Consider the following 25,484-nt stretch of genomic DNA (forward strand, 5'->3'; position numbering starts at 1 on the left):
ACATCACTGAACAACATCCACTCATGAGGACTGCTGTTGATTTGCTCAAACAGTCTACCACTGAGTTTAGATGACATGAGATATACAGACTGGTTTTAAGACCATCTAATTTTGCAGGGGTATTTCTCAAGCTACCAATGCTAGCCTGGGCATAACCAATCCTCCCCTGCCCTCCACTTGATGCACTGCATGACCACTGTACTGTCTGTTATGATTTGCAGTACTCTCTTCTTCTAGAAAAAGGAAGATGTCTTGATGCTAAAATTAGATTACCCATTTATTTTAAACTTTTTTTCCTCAGAGAATGATCCTTCATGTCCAGGACTTGAGGTCTCCCCAGGCATTTGCAGTTATGAATCTGGCTGAAATGTATGCTTATGAGTAGTTCATCTTGATTGGACCACTACTCCAACTCCTGTTCAATGAAGGTCAGAAAGGAGTGAGTCTCTTCCAGGGACTGCTTGTACTGATTCCACATAGTTCTGAGATATCACTGGAGTTGCTTCATGAGTAGGTTAGTGTCCTCTCAGGAACTTATTCATAAATGAGATTGTGAAGCCCATGACTTAGAAGCATTCTACAAGGAACTCCATCTTGTCCTGAGAGAGGAAGGCCTTCTGACTGATACAGTCTAATATGCATGAAAATCACTTTCTTGGACAGTGTTATATTTGACTGAAGGAGCCTGAAAAAAAAAAAAACCTGAAAACAGTCTACTGTAAACTGTATGGTCCTCTCTAACTCCTCAATGGACTCTGCCTGAATTACTCAGTTGTCTACATAATGGTAGAGATGAACTCCACAAACTTCAGTTGTTTTCCAAGTCCAATAAGGCAACCTCTATAGTGAATTACGTACAGAATACAGACCGTTTATTTAATTGTTGACAAATGTCCACAAAAACAAAACATACTTAGTGCTTTCATTTCCCAACACGGAATCATCATCAGATTCACAGTCTAAGTTCCCGCCCTTACTTAAATAGACCCAACACCTAATTAACTTAATTAATAGCAGCTTCATGTTAAAAGATACAGCAGCCTAAAACCATAATACTTTTCATATATATTCATAAATATTCATAAAATTCATAGTCTTTCAAACATCAGCATAATACCTTACATTATATATAAAGATTATATAAAACCTAATCATATACAAATATAAATATATCTATTAACAAAACTTTTCTCCTAACAAATATTTTCAATATTATCATGCATCACATATATTTCTTAAAAATATATATTTATAAAAAATATATAAATTTTTTTTTAAATAATTTTTTACTTACTTAGTCAACTTTAACCATTAATACTAGTTTGCTTTAATTTTAAGTGCTGGCATAAGTGAAATATGGTCATTGAGTCCCGGTGGGTTGCAAGCATCCAACTGCAGCTGCCACACAAGTTCCCTTAACTCAAGTTGTGTTTCCCAGTCATCACCCTCTTTCACTTCTTATAACCTGCTCTATGACCCAAAACTTAAAATCAGCCTGTGGGCATACTACTGTAAGTCTATAAAGGGCATTAGTTTCCCTCTTCCTATTAATATTATATGTGCACTCATATATCCTTTGTTTCAGACTCTGCTCTGTCTTTCCCACATAATATGAGCCACATATACATTTAGCCAAACACAGTATACCCTTTGACTAACAAATATAATAACCCTTAGGGCAGAATGTCATGTTTATATGCTCTATATCTAAAACCCATTGGTTATACACTAGCTGCTGTACTTTTTAACATGAAGCTATTATTAATTAAGTTAATTAGGTGTTGGGTCTATTTAAGTAGGGCAGGAACTTAGACTGTTGACTCTGATGATGTTTCCGTGGTAGGAAATGAAAGCGCTAAGTCTGTTTTGTTTGTGTGGACATTTGCGAACAATTAAATAAACCGTCTGTATTCTGTACATAATTCGCTATAGAGGTTGCCTTATTGGACTTGGAAAACAACTGAAGTTTGTGGTGTTATTGGTTTTCCTTCTTCAGTCGTTCCGTTTTGGATTATTGGTTGAGTGTACGTTAGTGGAATGGCGTTTTCTAAGAACCGAGGTGCCTCACAAGTGACTAATTTGGATCTACAAACACCAGGTTGCCTTACTAGCAGCAGTGAAGCCGGGTTGAACAGAACATCTTAACGAGACCTACACAGTCTTGTTAGCCTGTATTCACAGAATGGAGTCTCGGAACAGGAAGGAACTATTCCCTGTGGGCAGGGTCACTGTAGTTCGGTTACGATGCATTCGGGTGAACGAGAAAATGGAACGGAGTCTGAGAGCCAGAGTGGAGCCCCTGGGAACAATATGGCAGAGGAAAGATTAATCAATCGAGAGAGCCGATTATGTGTTTTGGAGAACAGTTACTCTGGATGGGGACAGTATTTGGAATTAGAACTTGATCAGTGGCTTAATAGGAAGGACTTTGTGATGTCAGACCAAACACCTAAAACAGGACAATGATACATATATAGGTATGTGTAAAAAATTAAAAGATAAAATGCTAAAATATAGAGGACTCATGGCCGACAATAGTTTAAGTGAATGTTTAAGACATGAGATTGTACTGGAGGGACTTCGTATTAACAGATTTCCCAACAATGTTTGTGTAGGTACAGAATTTTTTAAAGAATTGAAAAATGTTTTTAATGAATGTGGTTTAAATGTGGTTAAGCTCATTATAAAGAACAATGAAAAATGTTTGCAAGTGCTGGTAAATGAAATTAAAATACTGAATGACAAAATACACAAGGATTTGCTCTTTGGGGTGAAAGAGATGAAAAAGAAATATGCATATATATTTAAGGATGTTGAGGTTTATGAAAGAAATAACTGGAAAAGGAAAAGTGACAAGTTAATAAGGGATTTAACTAATTATAGGGAAGGGAAAGCATACACCATTAAAGGGATTTATAATAAAAGAAACGACAAGAGAGATATGGGATATGTATATGAAGGAAGGAATGGGAACGATAGTGTTACTGAAGTGATAGAAGAACAAGATGGGGATATCCCTTTAGATTGGAGAGAATAAGGAACTTACCTGTTCAGCCTACATATGCACAGATGACATTGAGGGGTGTAGGAAGACAAGGGGGGGGGGGTCAACAAGGAGCTCAATGGAACAACCAGAAGAATTATGTACAACCTATGTACCCCACCCAGACAGTATTGGGAGAGGAGGTAAATATTGGTAACACTGAGCTGGTTGGTATTAAGAAAAGTTGTATATATATATATATGAGAAGGACAATTTTAAAATATACAACTATGCTCAAGTAGAGATGGATGAAAGACATTCTCAGCTTTTTAAAAAAGGGTTTAAATTTGTACCAACTAGGAAAGGGAACTTGGCCAATACTTTTACTTTATTGGACACTAAAATGTTTGTAAGAAATTTGAATTTAGCTACTATTTTTAAGGATAGAGGGGCAAGGAATGACCCATTTAAAAAGCAAAGTACTATCAATCCCCAGTTGGTACCAGATTTACTTAATTTTGAAACTAATGTGAGTAATGAGATAAAAAAGTATTATAGGAATAGAAAGAAATGGTACTTTAATAATATAAGTCTGGAAGAAATGGAAGTGATGAAAGAAATTATTAATGATAAAGAAATAAGACTTATGAAACCAGACAAAGGGGAGGGGTAGTTATTATGCAAAATTGGGAATATATAGGGGAAAATGCTGGGAATTCTAAATGTGGAGGGTAGATATAGTCAGGTATCACGAAATGAAATGAATATAGCCTACCGTAAAATAGATTTGATTTTGGAGGATAATTTGATGCAAGGGGCTATTGATAAAACACTATATGAATTCTTGAGCGTACCTAAACCATTTATTTCTAGCATACTTGGAATTCCGAAGCACATAAGAATCCTATGGACCCACCTATGAGACCTATTGTCTCATCAGGTAGGTCCAAGATTGAACCTTTGGCTATATGTGGACAAAAAGTTAAAACCGTATCAGAAATTCTCTCCACATATACTTGTGGATTCATGGGATATTCTTACAAAAATAGGGAATTTAATGTATGATGTGGAATATATGTTCATAACAGTGGACGTCAAAGATTTGTTTTCAGTAATTCCGCACGAGTTAGGACTCAAATGGTTAGAGGAAATGATAGTAGAATTTGAGTTCTTGGATAGTAGAGATTTTAATTTAGTACTTGAGAGTGTGGAGCTGGCTATGAAAAACAACTTTATATATTTCCAAGGAGAGTTACACCATCAGATAGATGGTACACCGATGGGAGCAGCGTGTGCCCCTATAGTAGCAAATATAGTACTATTGTATTGGGAGAAACATTTTATATTTGATTCTGGATACAAGCACTATATAAAAGCATATTTTAGATTTTTGGATGATATACGTTTGGTCTGGAAGGGACCAAGACAAAAAATAGATAATTTTGTGAGGTATATTGGTCAAACTACAGGCTTCCTAGAATTCACATATGAAATATGGGAAGAAAATGTGAACTTTTTGGATGTTACTATTTTGAAAGACAATATAAATAAAAAATTTAAGTCTAACTTATATAGGAAGGAGTGTTTCTCTAACTCCTATCTACATTATAGTAGTAATCACCCTATTAATCAAACGAAATATTATTAAAGGGAAGATAACGGCAATACATATGACATATGAGGAGGAAGATATGAGGACAGAGTTAGACTATAGACTATATACAGAGGTTGTTTGAAGAAAGGGATTACCCTGTAGAGATTATAGTGAATATTAAGCAAGATGTTTTGAAAGCGAGAAAGTGAGAAATGTATACCGTTAATAACAAGTGGGCATAGTAACAGTAATGGTATGCAATTAGTACAAAGGGAGATAGAGGAAGGGAAAGAAACAGGAGAAGTATACATGGTATTGATCAATACAATCAAGACACTAAGGATATTAAGAATATTATATATAGAACTGGACTTTATTCTTATCTATGCCCAATAGTATTAAAATATTTTCTAAGAAGTTAAAATTTGGGTAAAAGAAAAACAGAAATTTGAAGGAAATTTTTGAAAGGGAACAGGCAGTAAGAAGTAAAAGGATGGTGGGCACGTACAAATGTGGTAGGTACCCACAGTGTCCATTTGTGTATAACCAATGGGTGTTTAGATATAGAGCATATAAACATGACATTCTTCCCTATGGGTTATTATAATTGTCAGTCAAAGGGTATAGTGTATTTGGCTAAATGTGTATGTAACTCATATTATGTGAGAAAGGCAGAGCGGAGTCTGAAACAAAGGATATATGAGCACACATATGATATTAATAGGAAGAGGGAAACTAATGCCCTTTATAGGCATACAGTAGTATGCCCACAGGCTGATTTTAAGTTTTGGGTCATAGAGCAGGTTATAAGAAGTGAAAGAGGTGGTGATTGGGAAACAACTTGAATTAAGGGAACTTATATGGCAACTGCAGTTGGATGCTTGCAACCCACCAGAACTCAATGACTATATTTCACTTATGCCAGCACTTAAAATTAAAGCAAACAAGTATTAATGGTTAAAGTTGACTAAACAAGTAAAAAATAATTAAAAAAAAATGTTTATATATTTTTTATAAATATATATTTTTAAGAAATATGTGCGATACCTGATAATATTGAAAATATTTAAGTTAGGAGAAAAGTTTTGTTAATAGGTATATTTATATTTGTATATGATGTTTATGTTTTATATAATCTTTATACATAACGTTGTAAGGTATTATTGTTGATGTTTGAAAGACAATGAATTTTTTGAATATTTATGAATATATATGAAAAGTATTATGGTTTTAGGCTGCTGTATCTTTTAACATGAAGCTATTATTAATTAAGTTAATTAGGTGTTGGGTCTATTTAAGTAAGGACTAGAACTTAGACTGCGACTTTGATGATGTTTCCGTGGTAGGAAATGAAAGTGCTAAGTCTGTTTTGTTTGTGTGGACATTTGTGAACAATTAAATAAACTGTCTGTATTTTGTATGCAATTCGCTATAGAGGTTGCCTTATTGGACTTGGAAAACAACTGAAGTTTGTGGTGTTATTGGTTTTCCTTCTTCAGTCGTTCCATTTTGGATTACTGGTGGAGATGAACTCCCTTGGCTCTTCAGTACTCAACTGCTGAAGCCAAGCGCTATGTACATAGCAGCAGTAACCAAAGCAAAGGGAAAAATGACAGAACTGGTAATAGAAGTTCCCTGGTTCAAACCTGCAAAAACAATCTGTGGTCTCTGTGGAATGGAATATATATATATGACAAATTGTTCTGATGAAGCCTGTTGGATCCAGGTGAAAGTGCTTAACCTATTTGTGTGTTGCGGAATACTGCTGTGAAATTAAATTTTGTATTGTTGAATACTGCTGTGGAATCACCTTTATTTTGGTGTTTGCTGTGGAACTATTCATTTGATGTACTGGTGTGTTAACTCTAAGAATTGGCTCTGTTGTCCTGCCTGGCCGTGAGTTCTTTTTGCTTTACATAGTTTTGTGCAACTGTCCTGGGCTGAGAAAGTTTGCTGATGACTGCAAACTGGGAGCAGCCATATAATCTCCAAATTATGTCAACATCCTACAAGGGTCTTGCACAAACAAATGACTGGTGCCAAAGTCATGGCCTTAAACTCAATGCAAAAAAACATTATCATCATTCCTTTTGGTAATAGCAATGTTCCTGCTAACTACCACATCAATAGGAACACCTTAAGTATGCACTCAGTTGTGAGAGACCTAGGCACAAAGGATGACATCAACCTTACTTTGACCACGTCTCCACAGTGGTAAGGGCGACATTTTGCATTGCTCATCTTATAAGTACGGGCATTGACTCCAGAAAAAAAGTAGTTATAACCTCCCTGTACTCTTCCCTCATCAGGTCAGTAATTACGTACAACACCCCTTTTATGCACCTTTAAAAGCACCTGCAGTAACTGGAGAAGCCATAAAGGTTCTTCACAAGGAAAATTCAAGATCTTTAGCATCTGTCCTATGACAATTGTCTGAAATCACTGTCAGTTTATTCAGTTTCATACAGACTACTCAGAGGTGATCTCTGCCTTGCATATAAGGCAATCTCTGACCCCGGATTACTGGAAATGCTGCATATCCACAAGTCAAATGGTACACGGGTTACTCACTCTAAAGATTTAATCTGGTATGTGACATTAATAAAACCTGCAGATTTGTCTCCCAGAGGTTATCACACCTTTGCAACAGACTCCCACTTCATGTCAAACAGAGCACCTCATTGGCCCTCTTGAAATGCAAAATGGACGATTGGATGGGTGACTGTAAATTCAACCCGGGGGTTCCACCTGTGTCCCTCTTTAATAGGGGCAATTGGTGCTGATCGTGGAAACAAGGATAAACTTGGCTAGGCTTGTAAAGGCCCTAGGGTCATTAGCCTAGTAACTTCCTATGATCCTACGATCCCTAATCAAAAGCAGTGAGAGTGAATCACACTGCAAAAAGGAAAAGAGTTTCAGATCAATGTTTTGCAACCACTGATGAAATGTACTCACTGTCATACAGACTACACTCCAAAATGACCATGTGCATCTCAACAAACATTGCACTCTGTCTAATACATAAAACAAAACACCAAAAATAATTGTTATCCTTTAATGACACATTTGTACAAAAATAATCCAGATTTGTTACAGTGGAATGCTACAGGGTGGAGCTAAACAAAACAGAGGACTAACTGCTAATTATAATCAATTGCAATGATATTAAACATTCTGACTACCTTCTGACATAAGCATAAAAATTTCTTAATGTAGGACAGACTTAATACCTTGATTTTGAAGGCTCTCTTGAATCCACTTGCAAAAAATCCTCCAAATGGCCCAATAAGGGAAGCAAACGTGGATAGGAATATACTATGAATCTGGAATGGATACATCTGAACAGTTTTCTGCAAAGATAAAAGTGTAAAAAAAAAATGAACAAACAGTAAACAAGGAGAAATACTTAACACAACTTGGAATTAACAGTCGACTGACATTTAAAACCAACTCCAAAAAAGTTCATCTGCAAAAGAATTCTGCACAGTTTAGACTTAAAATAACACGTGAAGACTATATGTTTGTTTTAAAACTTCTTCCTCAAGATACATTCTTTCTTACTGCTCAAAACAAGTATAAGGAAGGATAAGCAATAAAAATGGGTTGATAACAGGATGGCTGGTTCAGAATTAATGTTATCCAAAAAAGCACAAAAGGCAGAGTTTCTGATCAGTCTAGAAACATAAAATATATACAGGAGATAAAGGATCACAGGGGTTATCCTTTGACCTTTCCTGTCATACGTGGTGATGGTGGCGGTGTATGCAAGTTTTGTAGCACACCCCATCCTAACAATAACTTATGATTCCAAATGTCACCAGCACCATGATGGATTGTAACTTCTCCAAAATGTTATATGCATGAAATGAAACAAGTAAATGCATTTCAAATGCAAAATAATCACATAACACTTTAAAAGACAGCAATCCAAGACATTCATCAAGTTGGGAACCAAACAATACCAAAGTCAGAAATTCAAAATTCACAGTACCTGAGTTCTCAGATTAAATCACAGAGTATTAACTTCAGACTACAAAGCTACGGTGACATGGAGGGAAAAATAGTTAAGCAAAAGGGTGCAGGAGGTAAAATATCGAGCAAGAGGGTATAGGAACTTTGCCCAGCACTGAAAACATTTTTGGAAAAGTTATTTTCAATAGAATTTAAACCTCTGGGTTCAGAATGCTTCACAGTTTGCAGTCCTCCATTTTATATGTACCAATCATCTCTGTTAATGAATATTTTGCATTACAAGGGGAAAAATCATCAGGACTTAAAAATGAAGAAAATGAAGTTAGAGTCACTGCCCTCTGAATTCAAACATTGCAGGACTGCAGGGTGGTCATCTAGGAGGGGAAAAGACAAAACAGCAGAAAAATAAAAATCAATTTAAATTGCCAGGCAGGGAAAGGACATTTTATTTACTTGACCAGAGTGTGTGAAAAACACAAAAATTATGTTTCATAATAAAAGCACTGCAACTAAACTTTGCCAAAAAAACAGGCAGATTCACTGTGTGGTTGACTTAGAAGGAGCAAATCACTACCCATAAAGACTTAGTATAATTTATCTACAAACTGGAGGGGAAACATTGAAGTGGTGCCTGAATGTAAAGGAGTCTTTCTTCATCTCCCTGGTGAGGATCAGTCTTTGTTTCCCTGTTCTAATGGCTATTGGCATAGTGCATGGGGAGCTGAGCAACAGGCCATCACCTAGGCAGGTAAGATTTTTTTATTTTTCATTCACTGGTGGTCAGCTGCAGGACGTCACCTTATCCATTCCCCAGTATCTCTTGCTGCTGCAACATCTCAATCAGGTGTCTGCAGCACATTCAGCTGACCAGTTCCCCTCCACCAACAGGATGGGCAAGCCAACTACAGCTATCCACTCACTCCTATTGACTCAGTCCTTCCCCCAGTCACCTACAGCACTAAATTAACCTTATTTATCAGGGATATGTTAGACTTCAATCCTTCTGTGTTATGAATTTGGTTAATCCCAGCATTCACTTTCCTTTGTGAGATCCAGTTTCTGCACAAAACAGTGTACCAGTTTATTTACTGCCTCCTTAATCTTTCAAGTGAAAAGCCTCAGGGGCACAAGAGAAATAACACACTCAAAATCAGGAAGCAGACACTAAATGGTGATTACAACAGCACTGTTAACCTAGCTGAACAGTCACCCAGAAATAGTGCAGTATTAAGTACAAGCAACAACAGAACATGAAACTGAACAGAAGTTAAATGGCGGCTTTTCTTAACCTAATAAATATTGTACTAACATCAACAAACAAAAGTTATGCACTCACCATAATGATAGAGCCATGTTGTCTGTCTCCGATTCAACCTGTGGGACTTCAGATCCAACTCAGATCAGACACCAGCCAATTCAAACAACTTTAGCCTGTTTGGCTCTGCCTCCCTTACCATAACTTTCTACTCCTTCATTAACTCCTCATATCGAGTTTGGCCCACGACAGGACAAACAATGAAAAAACTTATATCTGGAAATATGCCTCCCACACATTGGGATATGACAACCAAGGGGAATTAAGACTTCAGAAAGTGGAATAAATGTCCACCAGCGACCAGTCTTCACAGGAGGAAAGACACGCCTTGTAAGCAATAAGGCAAAGGGGCAAGTGGACGGGAAGGTTGAACCAGATGGAGACCGACAACACAGATCTATTGTTATGGATTCAACCTGTGGGAGAGCCCCCCAGCCATGAACAATCTTCGGGTGAAACTCAAAGGATATTCTGCAACACAGTGCAGACAAAAGACACCCTGGATCCAGAGTGAATGACCAGCTTATAATGCAACACAAAAGTGTTATGATCCATCCAAGTAGCAGCAGCAGAAAATATCCATAGGTACTCTAGAATGGAAAGCTGTAGAAGTAGCTACAGCCCTTGGTGAATGCCCCTTAGGCTTGTGCAGGAGAGTCTTGCCTTTCAAAGAATATGCAAACAAAACACAATCTGACAGCTGCATTGACAAAATTACTTTACACACATGACAGCCCAGTCTGGATTTTGAGAAGAAAACAGACAACTACTTCCTGAAAGCCCTAGTACAGTCAAGGTAGAATCTCATTTGCCTATGTACATCCAAACAATGCAAAAGCTATTCGCCTTTGGTGGAAAATTTAGGAAAAAAACACAGGATGATGAATGCAACTGTTAAGGGTATTCTTGGAAACTACCTTTGGCAGAAAGGAAGGGATCATATGAAGAGAAACCCTGTCTTTATGAAACATCAAATAAGGGGGTAAAGAATCAAGTGCTTGCCACTCAAACCCTTCTTGTAGAGCAACCGCCACCAAAAGCAAAGTTTTTCAAGACAAAAGCTTCAAGTCCGAAACAGCTGAAGGTTCAAATGGAGGGCCAGATAGAACCTGTTGAATAAAGGGCAGATCCCAGGGAGGGACCAGATCCCATACTGTGGGAAACAGTAGAAAAGTACCTTTGAGTTAGAGAGCTTGAGAGAAGCCAAAGGCACATTATCCCTGCCAGTATATGAAAGATGAAAATGGCAAACATATAGTGTTTGAAACCACAAACAATGAATATACTGTAAACACTATATATAGGGTGCCTGAAGGAAGACACTCACTCGCACCGGCAATGATGCAACCTGTTTAATGTTCGAATAATAGCACAGAATAAAAATACAGATCTAGCGCTTTCATCCACTCCAATGTGGACTTCATCAGAATCAATTATTCAATCACCAAGTATTAATTTATACTTTTTTTGGTGCCAAAACAATATCAAATTTAAAAACATACTACCATTTTATTGCAATATAAAATGCATATTGCTAATCTATTACAATACCACTAATACATGTTCTAAAACATCCTTAAATTTTTAAAAAATTAAAAAATATATATTGTGATAAGCATTATAATTACCAATCAACTAATATTCCATAGCTGTTGATTTGTAATATGAAATCTAGGTCTACAAAAAACTTTTTGTGTGTGTATGTCAAGTCCAGAGTTTCTCACACTCCATAAACTATCAATTTAGTTCTAAAAATATTGTAAATAACTAAAATACTCTAATAAATCTACTAAATATTATAAAAAATCATATGTATGAATTCCTTCCTATCTAATCACCATATATAATTGATCTATAAACATGATCAATAAATATTGTAATATTCTCTGTTACTGAATAAAATCCTATGGGAAATAAAAGTGTACATATACTGTATAGTGGATTTGAAGGACCACGTATGTATCTTAGGAAAAGCCACTATAAAGCCGAAATACTTGTATCATGATAAAACTAATTCTGGTGTATATACATATGGGAAATGCATCAAAATCAAGTCATAGTTGTTAAGAAGATCTATATTGTCAGATATATCCGAGGTGCGTAGTCCAGCACCCATCACATATAACTGTCATAATAATATAAAATAATCAATTCCATTTATGTCAATCGTATTATAAAGTTGTAATATTTTTCAATTTCTTTTAACCTCTGCAAAATGGGTTTAATAGTAATATAATCATTCAATCCTGGTACAGTTGATGCATCCATTAAAATTTGCCATCTCATTTCTTTCTCTGCCAAGTAAACTTTGATATTTCCTCATCTACTGTTTATTTTCACTTGTTCCAAAATGGCAAATCTAAATGTATGACTATTCCCATTTGCAGCTATATGTTTATACAGTGTGTTAGTACTGTCTTTTATCTAATTGCATATAAATGATCATAAATTCTTTATTTAAACATTCTCTCGGTTTTCCCTGTATAAAAACCTGAGCAAGTTAAACATTTTGCCATATATATAATGTTTTTAGTATTGCAGTTGCCATTACTTAAAGTTATTCTCGTCCTATTAATATTCTCCAATACAATACATTCTCTTTCCAGTATAACATGACATTGACCACAACTACCACATTTCCTAGTTCCCTTTTGCTGCAAATTCAAATGGCCTACCTTGTTGTTCCTCTCAAAAATTGAATTCATATTAATTCCCATTTTGTATACAAATATGGGAGTTTCACCTACTATTTCTTTTAATTCCCTATCCACAGTAAGTATATTCCAATGTTTATTTAAAATTTGTTGTTTGACAGTCCTGCCAAGATAATGCCCCCCACCCGATCTGGAAGGCATCCGTGGTCACCGTGGTAACTGGAGAAGGTGGAATAAAGGGCTTGCCCACGTTGAGATTGCTGGCCTGAAGCCATCAGCGTAGATCCCGCTTGCACGTGTCCGTAATCAGAATAAAATGGGAGAGTGGGAGATGCTGCAGTGACCACTGGGCGAAAAGCAGCCACTGAAGAACCCTCATGTGTAGTCTGGTAAGGGGAACTAGCATGATTGTGGCAGCCATGGTCCCTAATAACTTGAGGACCCCTTTTGCCCTGATGTTCCTCAATGGTAGTAAGGCATAGACCTGCTGTTGTAGAGCCTGAATTCTCTCTTCTGGTAAGAAGGCCATCATGAACACCGTATCTAGTTTGGCGTCGATAAAAGTGACACACTGAGGGCAACAAGGCAGATTTTTTCCAATTTAAAGTAATTCCTAACCGTTGGCACAGTGTAATGGTGGTGTCCCTGGTCTGTAACAGTAGATGCCTGGTGGTGGCAGAAAGGAGCCAGTCGTCCAGGTACGGAAACACTTGGAATCCCTAACATCTCAAGTGAGCTGTTACCACTGCCATGCATTTGGTGAACACCCTAGGGGCTGTGGTGAGACCAAAGGGCAGAGCGCGAAACTGAAAATGACTGGCTCCCAGCCGGAAGCGTAAATGACTTCTCGATGCCCTGTCCATCTTGATACAGTAGTAAGCATCTTTGAGGTCGATGGAGCACATCCACGCATCTTTCCCTAAAAGAGAGAGTATTGACTGTAAGGTGACCATGCGGAACTTGGACTTTTGTATATGAAGGTTCAATTGGCTGAGATCCAAGATGGGTCTCAGGTCCCCTGTTCTTTTCGGCACCAAAAAGAATCTGGAGTAAGTCCCTAATCCTACTTGGTCTGCAGGGACAGGCTGGATGGCTCCCTTTGAAAGCAACTTTTTGATTTCTAAAGTTGCAGAATCCCTGTGACTTGGTGGAACGTCTGGGATTCTCTTGGATGGCGGGGGAGGAGAAGAGAAGGGGATATGACAACCTCTGGAAATTATCTCATACCCACTCGCCTTGGGTGACTACTTGCCAGGCTCCTGGGTATAAAGAAATGCGACCCCCGTACAGCTCCAGAGAAGCACAGTTGGGCCTCCCTTCAGGAGCGCTGGTAGGGAGAACCACGAAAGGAATCACAGTCCCCTTGGTTATGCGGGCCTCCTCTGCCTCTAGGGCGGCATCTACCTGAATTTCCACCCCCTCCACTGCCTTCGGAGGGTGAATCTCTTTGTGCACCCTGAAAAAACCTCTGCAACTTCCTGAACCACATTTTCCCACCCTTCTGGCCCTTACGGTAAGGTCTAGAGGGCATGGAAAAATGGACTCCCACGGCAGACAGGGTTTTTCCTTCCTGCTCACACCTAGTGAGAGTGCCCTTCACCTTGGTTCCAAACAACTATGAACCATCAAATGGGGCATTGGTAAACGTAGACTTCAAGGCCTCCGCGAAATTGCACAGGCGCATCCAGGAGTGTCTCCTAAGAGAGACTCCGGAACCCGCAGCCCTACTTGCTCCATCGGCTGCATATGAAATCAGCATCATGGAGGAGTTGGTAAGTGAATTAAGGAGACACATTTATCCACTGACCTTCTGTGCCATGGCATCAGAAATGTTACCCTGTAGAGAATCTCCTAGCTCTTTTAGGAGATCTCTCTGGAACCTCGTAAAATGCATCAAGTAGTTCAGCAACCGCAGTGTAAAGGCAGCTGAGGTAAACGCATGCTTCTCATACCTGTCCATAGCCTGGGACTCCTTGTTAGGTGGACGGACAGTAGGCGAAGTTTCAGCAAGTTCCTTCTTGGTGGCTGCTGCCACCACCATGGCATCTACTGAAACGCCTTTAGATAGATGATCCTTGTTAGAGGGGGCAGACAAAAACTTATTGGGTCTCCTTGGGACTGGTTCCACAGTGTCAGGAGTTTCCCACACATTTTGACAGACAAAATCTAATAGCGCATCAAAAGGGGGAGAAACCCAAGAGACGGAGGGTTGAGACCCGAAAGCCTTCAGGAACACAGACTCCTCATCAGAAGGGGGGATTTGGAAGGCCAGCTGCCTCTCTGCTTCAGGATCTCCAGGATATCTGAAAAAGAGATCTTCAGAAGACGACTTGGGGGACCCCTCTGACTCCTTGAGGTCAGTATCTGACATGAGACTCATCCGGGGAGTCAAGATGTTTCCTCTTAAACAATCTCTTTCTGGCGGGCTCCGCAGGCAAAAACTCTGGGGAGATGTCAGAAAATTGGGGACCACTCATGGAGGAATCCTGAGGCTTAGGGTCTCTGCTGCCCATGGATTGAGCGTGATCCGAAATGGACACTGGTGCTGGAGGGGGCAGAGCATCGGTGCCGTAGGATACAGCTGACGACCTGGGCCAGCACATTCCTCATAATCTCGTAGGCTGATCCCCCCGGCTCCAAAGGCTGACTAACTGAAGATGAAACAGTAGCAGCCCTCAGCGCCGAGGAGATGAGGTCCGAAGCTGATGTTGGTTCCAAGTTCACTCAGGCCAAAGCACCGAGAGGAAGGCTCAGAACCGATGAAGATCGATCAGAGACCTCCACCTCAGGTCCGACCGGAGAACCGTGAACCTTCGACCCCATGGACGGAGGTGACTGGGTCGGAGCAGAAATCTGAACCAAGAGGCCAGGCAAGGCTACTGGAACTAACCTAATGGTGTCCTATGGCACCGACAACTCTGGCTCCAAAGGCCGAGAAAGGCTTGGAGGAACAACAAAGGATGAAGAGGTCATAAGCTCCAGAGCTGACTGGGTCAGAGACTAAATCAATTTAGCCAACACCAATGACTGAAGTAGTTTCTTCACCACCCTATCAACGTTCTCATCGGAAAGGGTCCTGGAAGCCCTGGAAGATAAAGTAGGAGATCTGGATCTCCCTACAGAAGGGGACTTGCATGAAGGAGAACCCGGTCGAAAAACTAAAGACCGTCTCCAAACCAAAATATCCGTGACAGGCTCCGAAAGGCTGGGAGCCGATACGGACTTAATTAAGAGACTACCTTTTTTCGGCACGGAGGGCAATGGAACAGGAGAAGCTGTTCTAGCAACTTTCTCTGGCGGCTCCAAAGAAACAGACTGAGCCAGAGAGTGCTTCTTGGAAGTCTTTTGTCCTTTTTAGCTGGAGAGGATAATGCACTGGATGACTTAGCCAAGTCTTCCTCGAAGGAGTGTTTAAGCAGTCCTTTCAAAACGAGCTTGTTCTTCCTCTCCTGTAGCACACGGGGACTGAAGGAATGACAAAACAAGCAGGACTCTGAGGTGAATAGCCCCCAAGCAGTACACACACACAGACTGCCCATAAGTTAAAGACATTTTATTGCTGCATTCAACAGACTTTTTAACGCCCGAAGGCCAGTGTTCCTTAGGATCCTTGGACATGCTGAAAGGAACAAATTAATACGTACACGCACTAGACCCAACTAACAAGAAAAGAGCCTCTAACTCAAATGGCCCAGAAACTGGCAGGAAAACAACAGGGAGGACTAGGTCCTCTAACTCAAATGGGCCTAGCCCAAAGGCAGAAAAGCACCACTAGCCAGACACAACACTAAACGCTAAAATAATGAAGCACCAAACCAAAGACCATACAGAAACAATGGGGAGGACTAGGTCCTCTAACTTAAAGGGGCCTAGCCCGTGGGGAAAGGAAACGAATGGGATACTCAAACAGCCAGACAAGGGCACAAAAAACAGCCAGAGAAACAAATACAGGCAGTAAAACACCACTACCACACACACATAGCTATGAAAATAGCTTTTTCGAGCAACAAGTCAACAGTTTCTAAAAATTGTATAAATATACTTAGCCACGGCCAAAAGAGAGACCACGCCTGAGCTTAACGAGAGGCAAACGAGATCTGGGGAATAGACCTGTTGCATGATGGGATACCTCTTAGCCACGAGCCAATTGAAGACTTCGAGCTAGAGTATGGCTGAGTCAGAGCCAAACAAGGAATGAAGGCGAGATTGGATTATATAACATCATGAATTTTGCTTCTGGCATTTACAACTCCATCTACTTGCTTTAATATTTTGCACTATTTTAATTTTACTTGAACGCATATGTGCTCAAAATTTATAATGGACTAATAGTAATGCCCAAGTCTACAAAATCCAGGAATCTGAGCTCAGGAAAAGGAATTTCATTTTTTAAATACTTGTAAAACAATGTCTCTTATGTGGATCCATGTCTAGTCATCAAAAGCAATTTCGACAAATAGGAAAAAAGAAAGAAGAAAAAAAAAAGAAACCCGTTCACCGAAAACACCTTCAACAAGCAGCACAACAATTCTGTTTTTGCAGGGTGGATACCTCCTGGACTTGAATATCCTAACTCCGAAGTCAAACATCAGTGAGAAATATGCAAAAGTACAGTTTTGTACCTACCATAAATGTAAATGTTCGAGTGTTCACACTGCTGCAGTCATTACACTAGGGTTATCCTGCCATCAGACAGTCCCGCAGTTGGCCCGAGTTCCAAAGTCTTGGTCCGGCGTCGGTTGCTGTCGCCTCCTCCCTGACGTCAGTGCGCCAGGGGTATACAAGATGCATCAGACACCATTTTCTTCAGTTTTTCTTGCCCCAGATGTCTGTCAGGTGCCACCAAGTAGATAGGCAATACATATTGCTAATCAAAAATATACAATAAAAACAATACCTTCAGTTACCAGCAAATACACCCCAAAGGTTGTATAGGATAGAAAGGTATAGATAAGTCCAGCTAGTTCAGAGAGGATGGAGGGAGGGTAACCTGGACTGCAGCAGTGTGAACACTCGAACATCTACATTTATGGTAGGTACGAAACTGTACTATGTTCATCGTGTTACACTGCTGCAGTCATTACACTTGGGTAGAATCCCAAAGCTGAGGTTGGGTGGCTGGTCTATAAAGAGTTAGGATTGGCTATGAGGCCCTGCAGAACTGCAGTGGCAAATCCTGCTCTGGATTTAGAGTAAAGAGGCAGATGGTAATGCTTGGTAAAGGTGTGCACTGAACTCCAAGTTGCAGCCTCCAAAATTTCCTTGGTAGGTACTCCTCTGAGAAAGGCTGTTGAAGTGGCTGTTGCCCTGGTGGAATGTGGCCTAATGTTATTTGGGACTGATTTTCCATGCTTTGTCTAGCAGTACCGAATACAGTATCCCATCCATTTGGATAAAGTCTGCTTTGAGATGGCCTTGTCCTGTGATCCTGCAGCATATGCTACAAACAGTTGCTTAGTTTTCCTGAAAGCCTTTGTTTTGTCCAAGTAGAAGCGTAGCTGCCTGTGTATGTCCAAAGAATGCAGAAGTTTCTCCCCTTTATTCTGGGGGTTTGGATAAAAAGTTGGCAAATGGATGGTTTGGTTAAGAGCCACACTAGATACCACCTTTGGCATAAAGGTAGGGTTTGTCCTTAAAGATACCCTGTCCTGATGAAAAATGATAAAAGGTTCCACTGCCATTAATGCCTGTAGCTCTTAAACTCTTCTTACTGAAGTTACTGCCAGGAGCAGAGCTGTTTTCCATGAAAAAATTTTTTAGATCGGCTGTATTGGCTGGCTCAAAAGGTTGTAGGGTCAGTTTTTCCAAAATGAAATTGAGGTCCCAGGTTGGTGTTTGTGCTCTCCGGGGCGTTCTTATGTTTTTAGCCCCTCTGAGGTACTGCTTTAGCAAGGGATGAGAGAATAAAGGAGGATCCGTGTTGTAATGTGCTGAAATAGCAGAGGTTTGGATCTTAATTGATGAGAAGGATAGGCCTCTGTCCAGCATCTCAGTTAAGTAATGTAAAATCTGAGGAATGTTTGGAACAAGAGGGTCAAGGCTTTAAGCCTGGTTCCAGGCGCAGAATCTCTTCCATTTTTCTGAGTAAGCTTTCCTGGTGCTAGGCCTCCTGGCCTCCAAAATGACATCCATAACAGCTATAGAGAGAGGTGTTGCCTGTTTGACTAATGTATCTGCCATGCAGCCAGGTTTAGGGTTTTGAGCTGACCGTGCAGGATCTGATTGTTTTGTTGAGTCAGAAGGTGTGGAATTTGAGGCAAAATCCATGGTGGGCCTTGAGCCAAGTTCCTTAAAATAGGGTACCAGTGCTGGTGTGGCCAGTCTGGAGCAATCAGGATCATCTGTGGTTTTTCTTGTCTGGCTTTTAGGAGTACCTTTGAAAGGAGAGGCAGTGGCGGGAAGGCATAAACTTTTAGGTTTTTCCAGCTGAACAGAAGAGCATCCACTTTCCATGCTTGTTTGTGATAAGTCCTTGTGCAGAATTTTTGTAGTTGGCAATTCAGTGGGGAGGCAAAAAGATCTATGTCTGGGCATCCCCACTTTTGCGTTACCATGCTGAAGATTTGTGGATTAAATTTCCATTCGTGAGGGTCCATGATATTTCTGCTTAGATTGTCTGCCAGAGTATTTTTCTTTCCTGGCAGGAATTGTGCTTGCAGGTGGACTTGAAACACTAGAGCTGTGTTCCACAAGGTCATGGCTTGCCTACATAGGGGATAAGAATGAGTGCCCCCTTGCTTGTTTATGTACCACATTACTGTGGTGTTGTCTGTCTTTAGTAGTAATTGTCCTGGATGTAGAAGGTCCTTGAAAGCTGTTATGGCATTTTGAACAGCCAACATCTCTTTCTGACTGATGTGAAGATGCATCTGGTCTGTGGTCCACTAGGCCTGAATGCATTTTCCTGCCATGTGTGCTCCCCAGGCGTAATCCGAAGAATCTGTTAGAATTTGCCTGGCTGTGGGTTGGGTAAAAGGCTGACCCTTGTTTAGGTGACATGCCTGCGCCCACCATCCAAACTCTTGTTGTAGGCAGGGAATCATTGGTATTACTGCTTCTAAACTGTGAGAGGGTTGAGTCCAAAACACTTTTCAGGTACCACTGTAATTTCCTCATATGCAGTCTGGCATATGGTATTAGTAGTATGCAGGATGCCATGAATCCCAGGGCCTGCAGAATTTTTCTTGCAGGGAGATGGGACTTTCTTGCCAGCAACTGAAAATATTGAGTTAGTTGAACTTGTTTGTCTGGCGTGAGGTAAGCCATCTGGGCCATTGTATTTAAGCTGGCACCCAGGAAAATAATCTGTTGCGAAGGCAGTAGGTTTGACTTCTTTTCATTTACTGTGTACCCTAGAGAAATTAGCAACCTTTTTACAAACGTCAGATGCTGTAGAAGAATGTCCTTTGCCTCTGCTTGAATGAAGCAGTCGTGTATGGATATATTTGAGTTCCTTTTTGTCTGCAAAATGCAATTACTGGTACCAGACACTTTGTGAAGACCCTGGGCACAGTAGATAAGCCAAAGAGCAGTGCAGAGAATTGATAGTGCATTGTACCAGCTTTGAATCTGAGGCATCTTCTGCAATTTTGTCTGATAGGGACATGCAGGTATGCCTCTTTGAGGTCCAGAGTAACAAGCCAAGCCTTCCTGTCCAGCATGGGTAGAAGCTGCTGTAATGTCAACATTTTGAATTTCGGAATATCTAGGTAAGTATTCAGAATTTAAAGGTCTAGTATGGGCCTCCAGGCCTTGTCCTTTCTGGGGACCAGGAAGAGTCTAGAGTAAAATCCTTGTCCTTGTTCCTGTTGTGGTACTTTTTGAATAGCTCTCATGTCCATGAGGGCTGAAATTTGTTTTTGTGCCTCTGCCCATTGATTTTGTGGCAGGTCTGGCATTCCTTTTAGCCTTGGTAAAGTATGAAAGTGGAATCTGTAACCTCGAGACACAATATTCAGGACCCATTTGTCCTGGGTGATTGTTTGCCAGTTTTGTGAAAAAAGTGCTAGTTTTTCCCCTAAGGGGGCTTCCAAAAGGAACGTGCTTGGCGTACGAAGGGGAAAGTCATTGTGACTGTTTCCTGTAAGGTTGAGATTTGTCCGCACCCCTTTTGGGGTTGAGGTGCCCCACTGTCGTCTGTTTGAGCCTTGGGGTTGAGATCTGCCTCATGGGCGTCTGTATCTGCTTCTCTGTGGCCTGTCTGACACTGGAAAGGACCAATTCTTTGTTGGCCAATTTCTGCTAAACCGAGGTGGCTGTACATGTAAGAAATCCTTGACTGTTTGCATAGATTTAGCTTTATCCTCCATTTTCTTTAACACCTCTTCTGCCTTAACACCAAACAAAGTATCATGCTGTAAAGAAGCATCCAATAATTTTGCCTTAACATGATCAGTTAAACTTTGTTCTTTTAACCAAGCATGTCTTCGAATCACAGAACCTGTAACAGCGGCTCTACAAGAGGCCTCTAAAGAATCAAAACCACATTGCAGAGTATGTTTTCCCACCTGTTCAACTGCATGCAATAAATCCTGCATTTCTTTACAATCAGGAGCTTCTGAGCTTGCAAGGATGTTCTGTTTTAACTAAGCCATTAAACATTGTTGGTACTTAAGCATGTGAAACTGGCAATTTAAAGCTCTTACTGCTAAAGTTGCAGAAGTGTATACTTTCTTCCCCCATCTATCCAAAGCTCTGGAATCTCTGTCCGAGGGTACTGGATTTTTTGCAATGGAAGCCTTAACCCCCTTTGGACCCTGGGAAATAGTTTCTGGATCAGCAGAAGGGTTTTTGTAAAGAAACTTGTGAGAGTCAGGGACTCTACAATACCTATCTGGCTTGGCTGGAGCAGGGGGCAAAGAGTCCAGAGATAAACTGGATTCAGAGAACACATCATCCACAATATCTAGCACTGGTGGAATAGCCAGGGGCCTGTGTTGAGGCAATAAGAGGAAATCCCTGAGCCTTTTCTTGGATTTTGAGTAATCCTGGCTTTCCCAAAGGAAATGCTCTCTCATGGTATGTAAAGTTTCCCCAAAAGAATAATCCTCAGGAGGAGAGGCTGAAGGGATAGATTCTTTGGCATCAGAGTCCTCATAGGGGGGTAGAGAGTATCCCTGGTCTGAAGAGGAATCAGAGGAAATGGAAACCTAATCAGAGGAGTCATAGTCTGTTTCCTGCCTAGGCCTTTTCTCAGAAGGGGGATGGGAACCCCTGATTAGAGTAATGAGGTCTTCGGCCATTTTAAACATCTGTTTCTTAGGCATGGAGGACTGTCCAGGAGAATGCTGTACTTGTTTCTTTATCTTTAATGGTACCTTTGTCTTGGCTGTTGTTTTAATGGTAAGTTGTGAAGGTCTGAAAACACCCTCAGAAGTCGATGCCTGCTCAGCAGCTCCGGACCCATCTGAGGGATTAGTTTCCGTAGGCCCAATACCTTGAGTTTCCAGAGGCCTAGATTTCTCCACATGGGAGTCGGAAGCGGCCTGTGGCTCTGAGGTAGCAGGTGTCAGGGGCTGCGAAAGCGCCTCATTGAGAACCAACAAACCAGCGACTGGCCTAGAAGAGGTTTCATCGTCGGTTTTGGACCTCGGATGCCTGTCTTTATCCTTGTCCTTGCGTTTTTTCGGTATTGAGGTCGTCTGCTTATCCGACGGCATCGTATAATTGAACCTTCGGCCAAAGTAGTGCCAAGCAAAATCAAAACGTCTTTTTATAGTGCATTTGTTAAATCTAGCACAAAACCGACAACTAGTGATGTCATGATCAGGGCCTAGGCATGGAATACAGTAAGAGTGGAAGTCCTTATGAGGTATTTGCTTCCCACAAGAAATACAATTATTAACTTTTTCTGACATCGGTCTGAGGCAAGAAAAAAAGTTTCCCCAACGGGGTACTTAGCTTATTTGAAGACTTCGGATCTGAAATTCAACTTCGAAAATCTCAGGAGTCGACCAACCGGCACTTGCAAACTGCTTCTGCTTTGGGCACCGCGCGGCAAGAAAGACTGAAGAAAATGGCATTGGATGCATCTTATATACCCCTGGCACACTGACGTCAGGGAGGAAGCAACAGCAACCGACGCCGGACCAAGACTCTGGAACTTGGGCTGACTGCGGGACACCCTGACGGCAGGATAACCTTAGTGTAATGACTGCAGCAGTGTAACATGATGAACATCGCCACTGTTGGCGAAAGTCATTTCAGCGAACAGCACTTGCTGCTTTTGTGTTCGCGGAAATTACGCTTAGATGATGGGCTCCCTTCTGTTGTATACCTTAAAAAAGACTGTTTAGTATTACATATTAAGAATTCTTGTGAAGTGCAGACATACACAGATGTGGCTGGGGTAACTGCTTGCCCAATGCCACTTTGGGTAACTTTATAAGCTCCTTGTCACATCTGTTAATACAAAGGTAGTGGACTGAATCATTTAAGCAGACAATGTTAAAAGCCAACTGAAAGAAAACCAAACGCTTCGCAAGTTGGGTACACTCGGACGAACCACTAGCTCATAAAACACCAGAGGCCAGCATGTGCAGCTTATAATTTCTTTTATTAAGAAAATGGATGTCGATAAGGCATATAATGCCACAAAATATATCAAATCAAACCAGTTGCGGCTATACAGCCTTCATCAGTGATAAAACTATAATGTTAAAAGCAGCTATTAAAATTTCTACCACTCATGCTTCTGCACCTCTAATTTGCAGGGACTTCGACACCTCTTTTACCCAATCAGATTTTACGTGTGGCAGATGGCACCAACCCCAACACCCTACCTACAGCACATATGTACACACATACCCTTCTCATGTCTTGCATGCTATGCTGACACTCTTAGCCAAGTATGCAAATTACATTCCCCTAAAAGGCCAATCATATTTTATAGAAGCCAGTTACTAATGAACACCGGTAACTTAATTCTAATCCATAACACAAAAGAAAACACCTCTGAAGAGGAAATCAGCAAAAACTAACACATGAAATCGGAAATACCAACTATTAGTCAATATTTCTTAGCACTTTGTTTAATTTACTAGCCAGCGTGATACCCTCTGGCTCTGTAAATGAGATGGCCGTGCAAAGGCACAGTACATGACAAACAGAAACTATCATGTTGTACTTAAGTTCCTTAGAACCATCCAACAATCAGTAAAAATTGTTAGCAGTTCAAGCTTTATAGATTGCTGTCTAAAATCAAGTCAGCCTAAAATGTAACATCTGCTCTTGCTAATACAGTATGAGGGAAAAAAAAGAAATAAAGGAAAAACAAAAAGCACCTACCCAGCCAATTATAGACTGTAAAATAGATGGAAGAGTGTAATCCTGCAGCTGGAATAACTCTGAAGGTTCACAATCCACAGTAAAGCGGTTGGTGTCATTGTTGAACTCCACGGGACACACAAAATATCTGTAGCCAGCCATTACGTAAGATAACTGCAAGACGATGAAACACAGTGAATGTAAAACTTCTGAAACTCTTATGTACACTGCTACACATTTCCGAGTGACACCCACTTTCTCTAGTATGCGTGTCCTATAAACTTAGCAACCACCTCCAGATAATGACCCATCTTGAACCTGCATCAAATTTCTTAAACCTCCATGAAAAGGTGAATACAGTGGCATATTTTGACAACACTCACTTCTACATTATTTTTTTTTGAGAAAAGGATACCTACCTCAACTGCTTATTTTCAGCATGAAGTGCTAATGCTTCAAGTCATACATATATGATTAGCCATATATCTGAAGACTGCTTTATCTGAAGGGGGAGCTGCATCTCCCATCAAACCCCCACAAAGCTAATTCTTATGAGTGGATTTGACGGAGTGTCAGAGCTTCCCTACAAATATGATTCCAATAATGTGACCTTATTATTCTGTTCCTGGAAAGTATTTATAGTAAAACAATGTCAATAGATCACCAAATGGCAAAACGTCTCCAAGGTTTCATCATACAGATTTTTACACCAATGCATCACCTTCAAATCAAATGGCATACATACATGCATGAGGGGTACAGTGAGAAAATGCAGGACTTCTCAGTCCATGCAACTGGCTGCAGCAAAGGGTAATCGCACTGAAAATGGCTGCACCTGTTAGGAGGCCATTACCCAGTAGTATTCTCTGACTTTATCTAATGACACAGTGCACCTAACTGTATGACTCTTAGCTTCTGAAGACTACTTTACCTATACACATAGTGCCGGCAGCTGCAGGATTGCAAAACGGTTCTCTCTAACATTAGAGAGCTTTGTTTCTGCCTGCTGTGTATGCCTATTAACTGTTTCTGTTCATATTTTCGGCCTTTCCCTCAAACTTTTCATTTTTTGATAAGTCACCAAGGATTACAGTCAGTCAAAAACAGTTTTACACCTCTTACTGTTTAGAATGCACATTGAAGCAAAAGCCTGTCATTCTAGTAACAATCTGAATGAGTTACAGCTGTATTTAATAACTTTCCCTGCTTTTGAACCCTCGTCCAGAAAGAAAAAGGTATTTTACAGTGCTAAAGGCTTTACTAGCTTTCAAAGTGGATATACTTTTTTATATTTTCTATAACTGGTAGCAGATGAAGCTTCATGCACTACAAAGAATTATGATCTCTAATTAGAACCACCTTACTATGTGTCCGAGACTCAATGCATACATTCACCTCTCAAGCTTTGCTTTCGAGGTGAAATTCTTGCCGTCCATGTCCCAAACACATAACATGGTTATGACTGAAGACTATCATAATCCTCTATGTTCAGTATTGCAGGGGTCCCTTAACACAGTGACTCAATTGTTAATACTCTAGGTGTCCAAATGTCCCTCTGCGAATCCCACTCAACAATAACAATCCCCCTGAGAACCAACAAGACTATCAGTTTGCCTTTCGGATTAGACTTGACAGCTGCAGAGATGGCAACAATCACTGGTTATCGAAGCTGTACATGTATCTTGAAGCGGGTAGATTTTA

The 25,484-nt window shown here is 40.4% G+C and overlaps 1 protein-coding gene across 1 annotated transcript in view; it reads right to left on the reverse strand.

Moving 5' to 3' along the window:
* Positions 1-25,484, reverse strand: part of CDS2 (CDP-diacylglycerol synthase 2) — a 371,702-nt gene that overhangs the window by 185,956 nt on the left and 160,262 nt on the right. Inside the window, exons 5-6 of the mRNA XM_044083091.1 lie at positions 23,805-23,957; positions 7,808-7,927 (exon numbers count right to left, since the gene is read on the reverse strand). Of these exons, the coding sequence (XP_043939026.1) occupies positions 7,808-7,927; positions 23,805-23,957 (273 nt within the window). The remainder of the gene's footprint in view (positions 1-7,807; positions 7,928-23,804; positions 23,958-25,484) is intronic.

Source organism: Protopterus annectens, chromosome 9.part0, assembly GCF_019279795.1.
Source record: "Protopterus annectens isolate FY-2018-M chromosome 9.part0, PAN1.0, whole genome shotgun sequence".
NCBI lineage: Eukaryota > Metazoa > Chordata > Ceratodontiformes > Protopteridae > Protopterus > Protopterus annectens.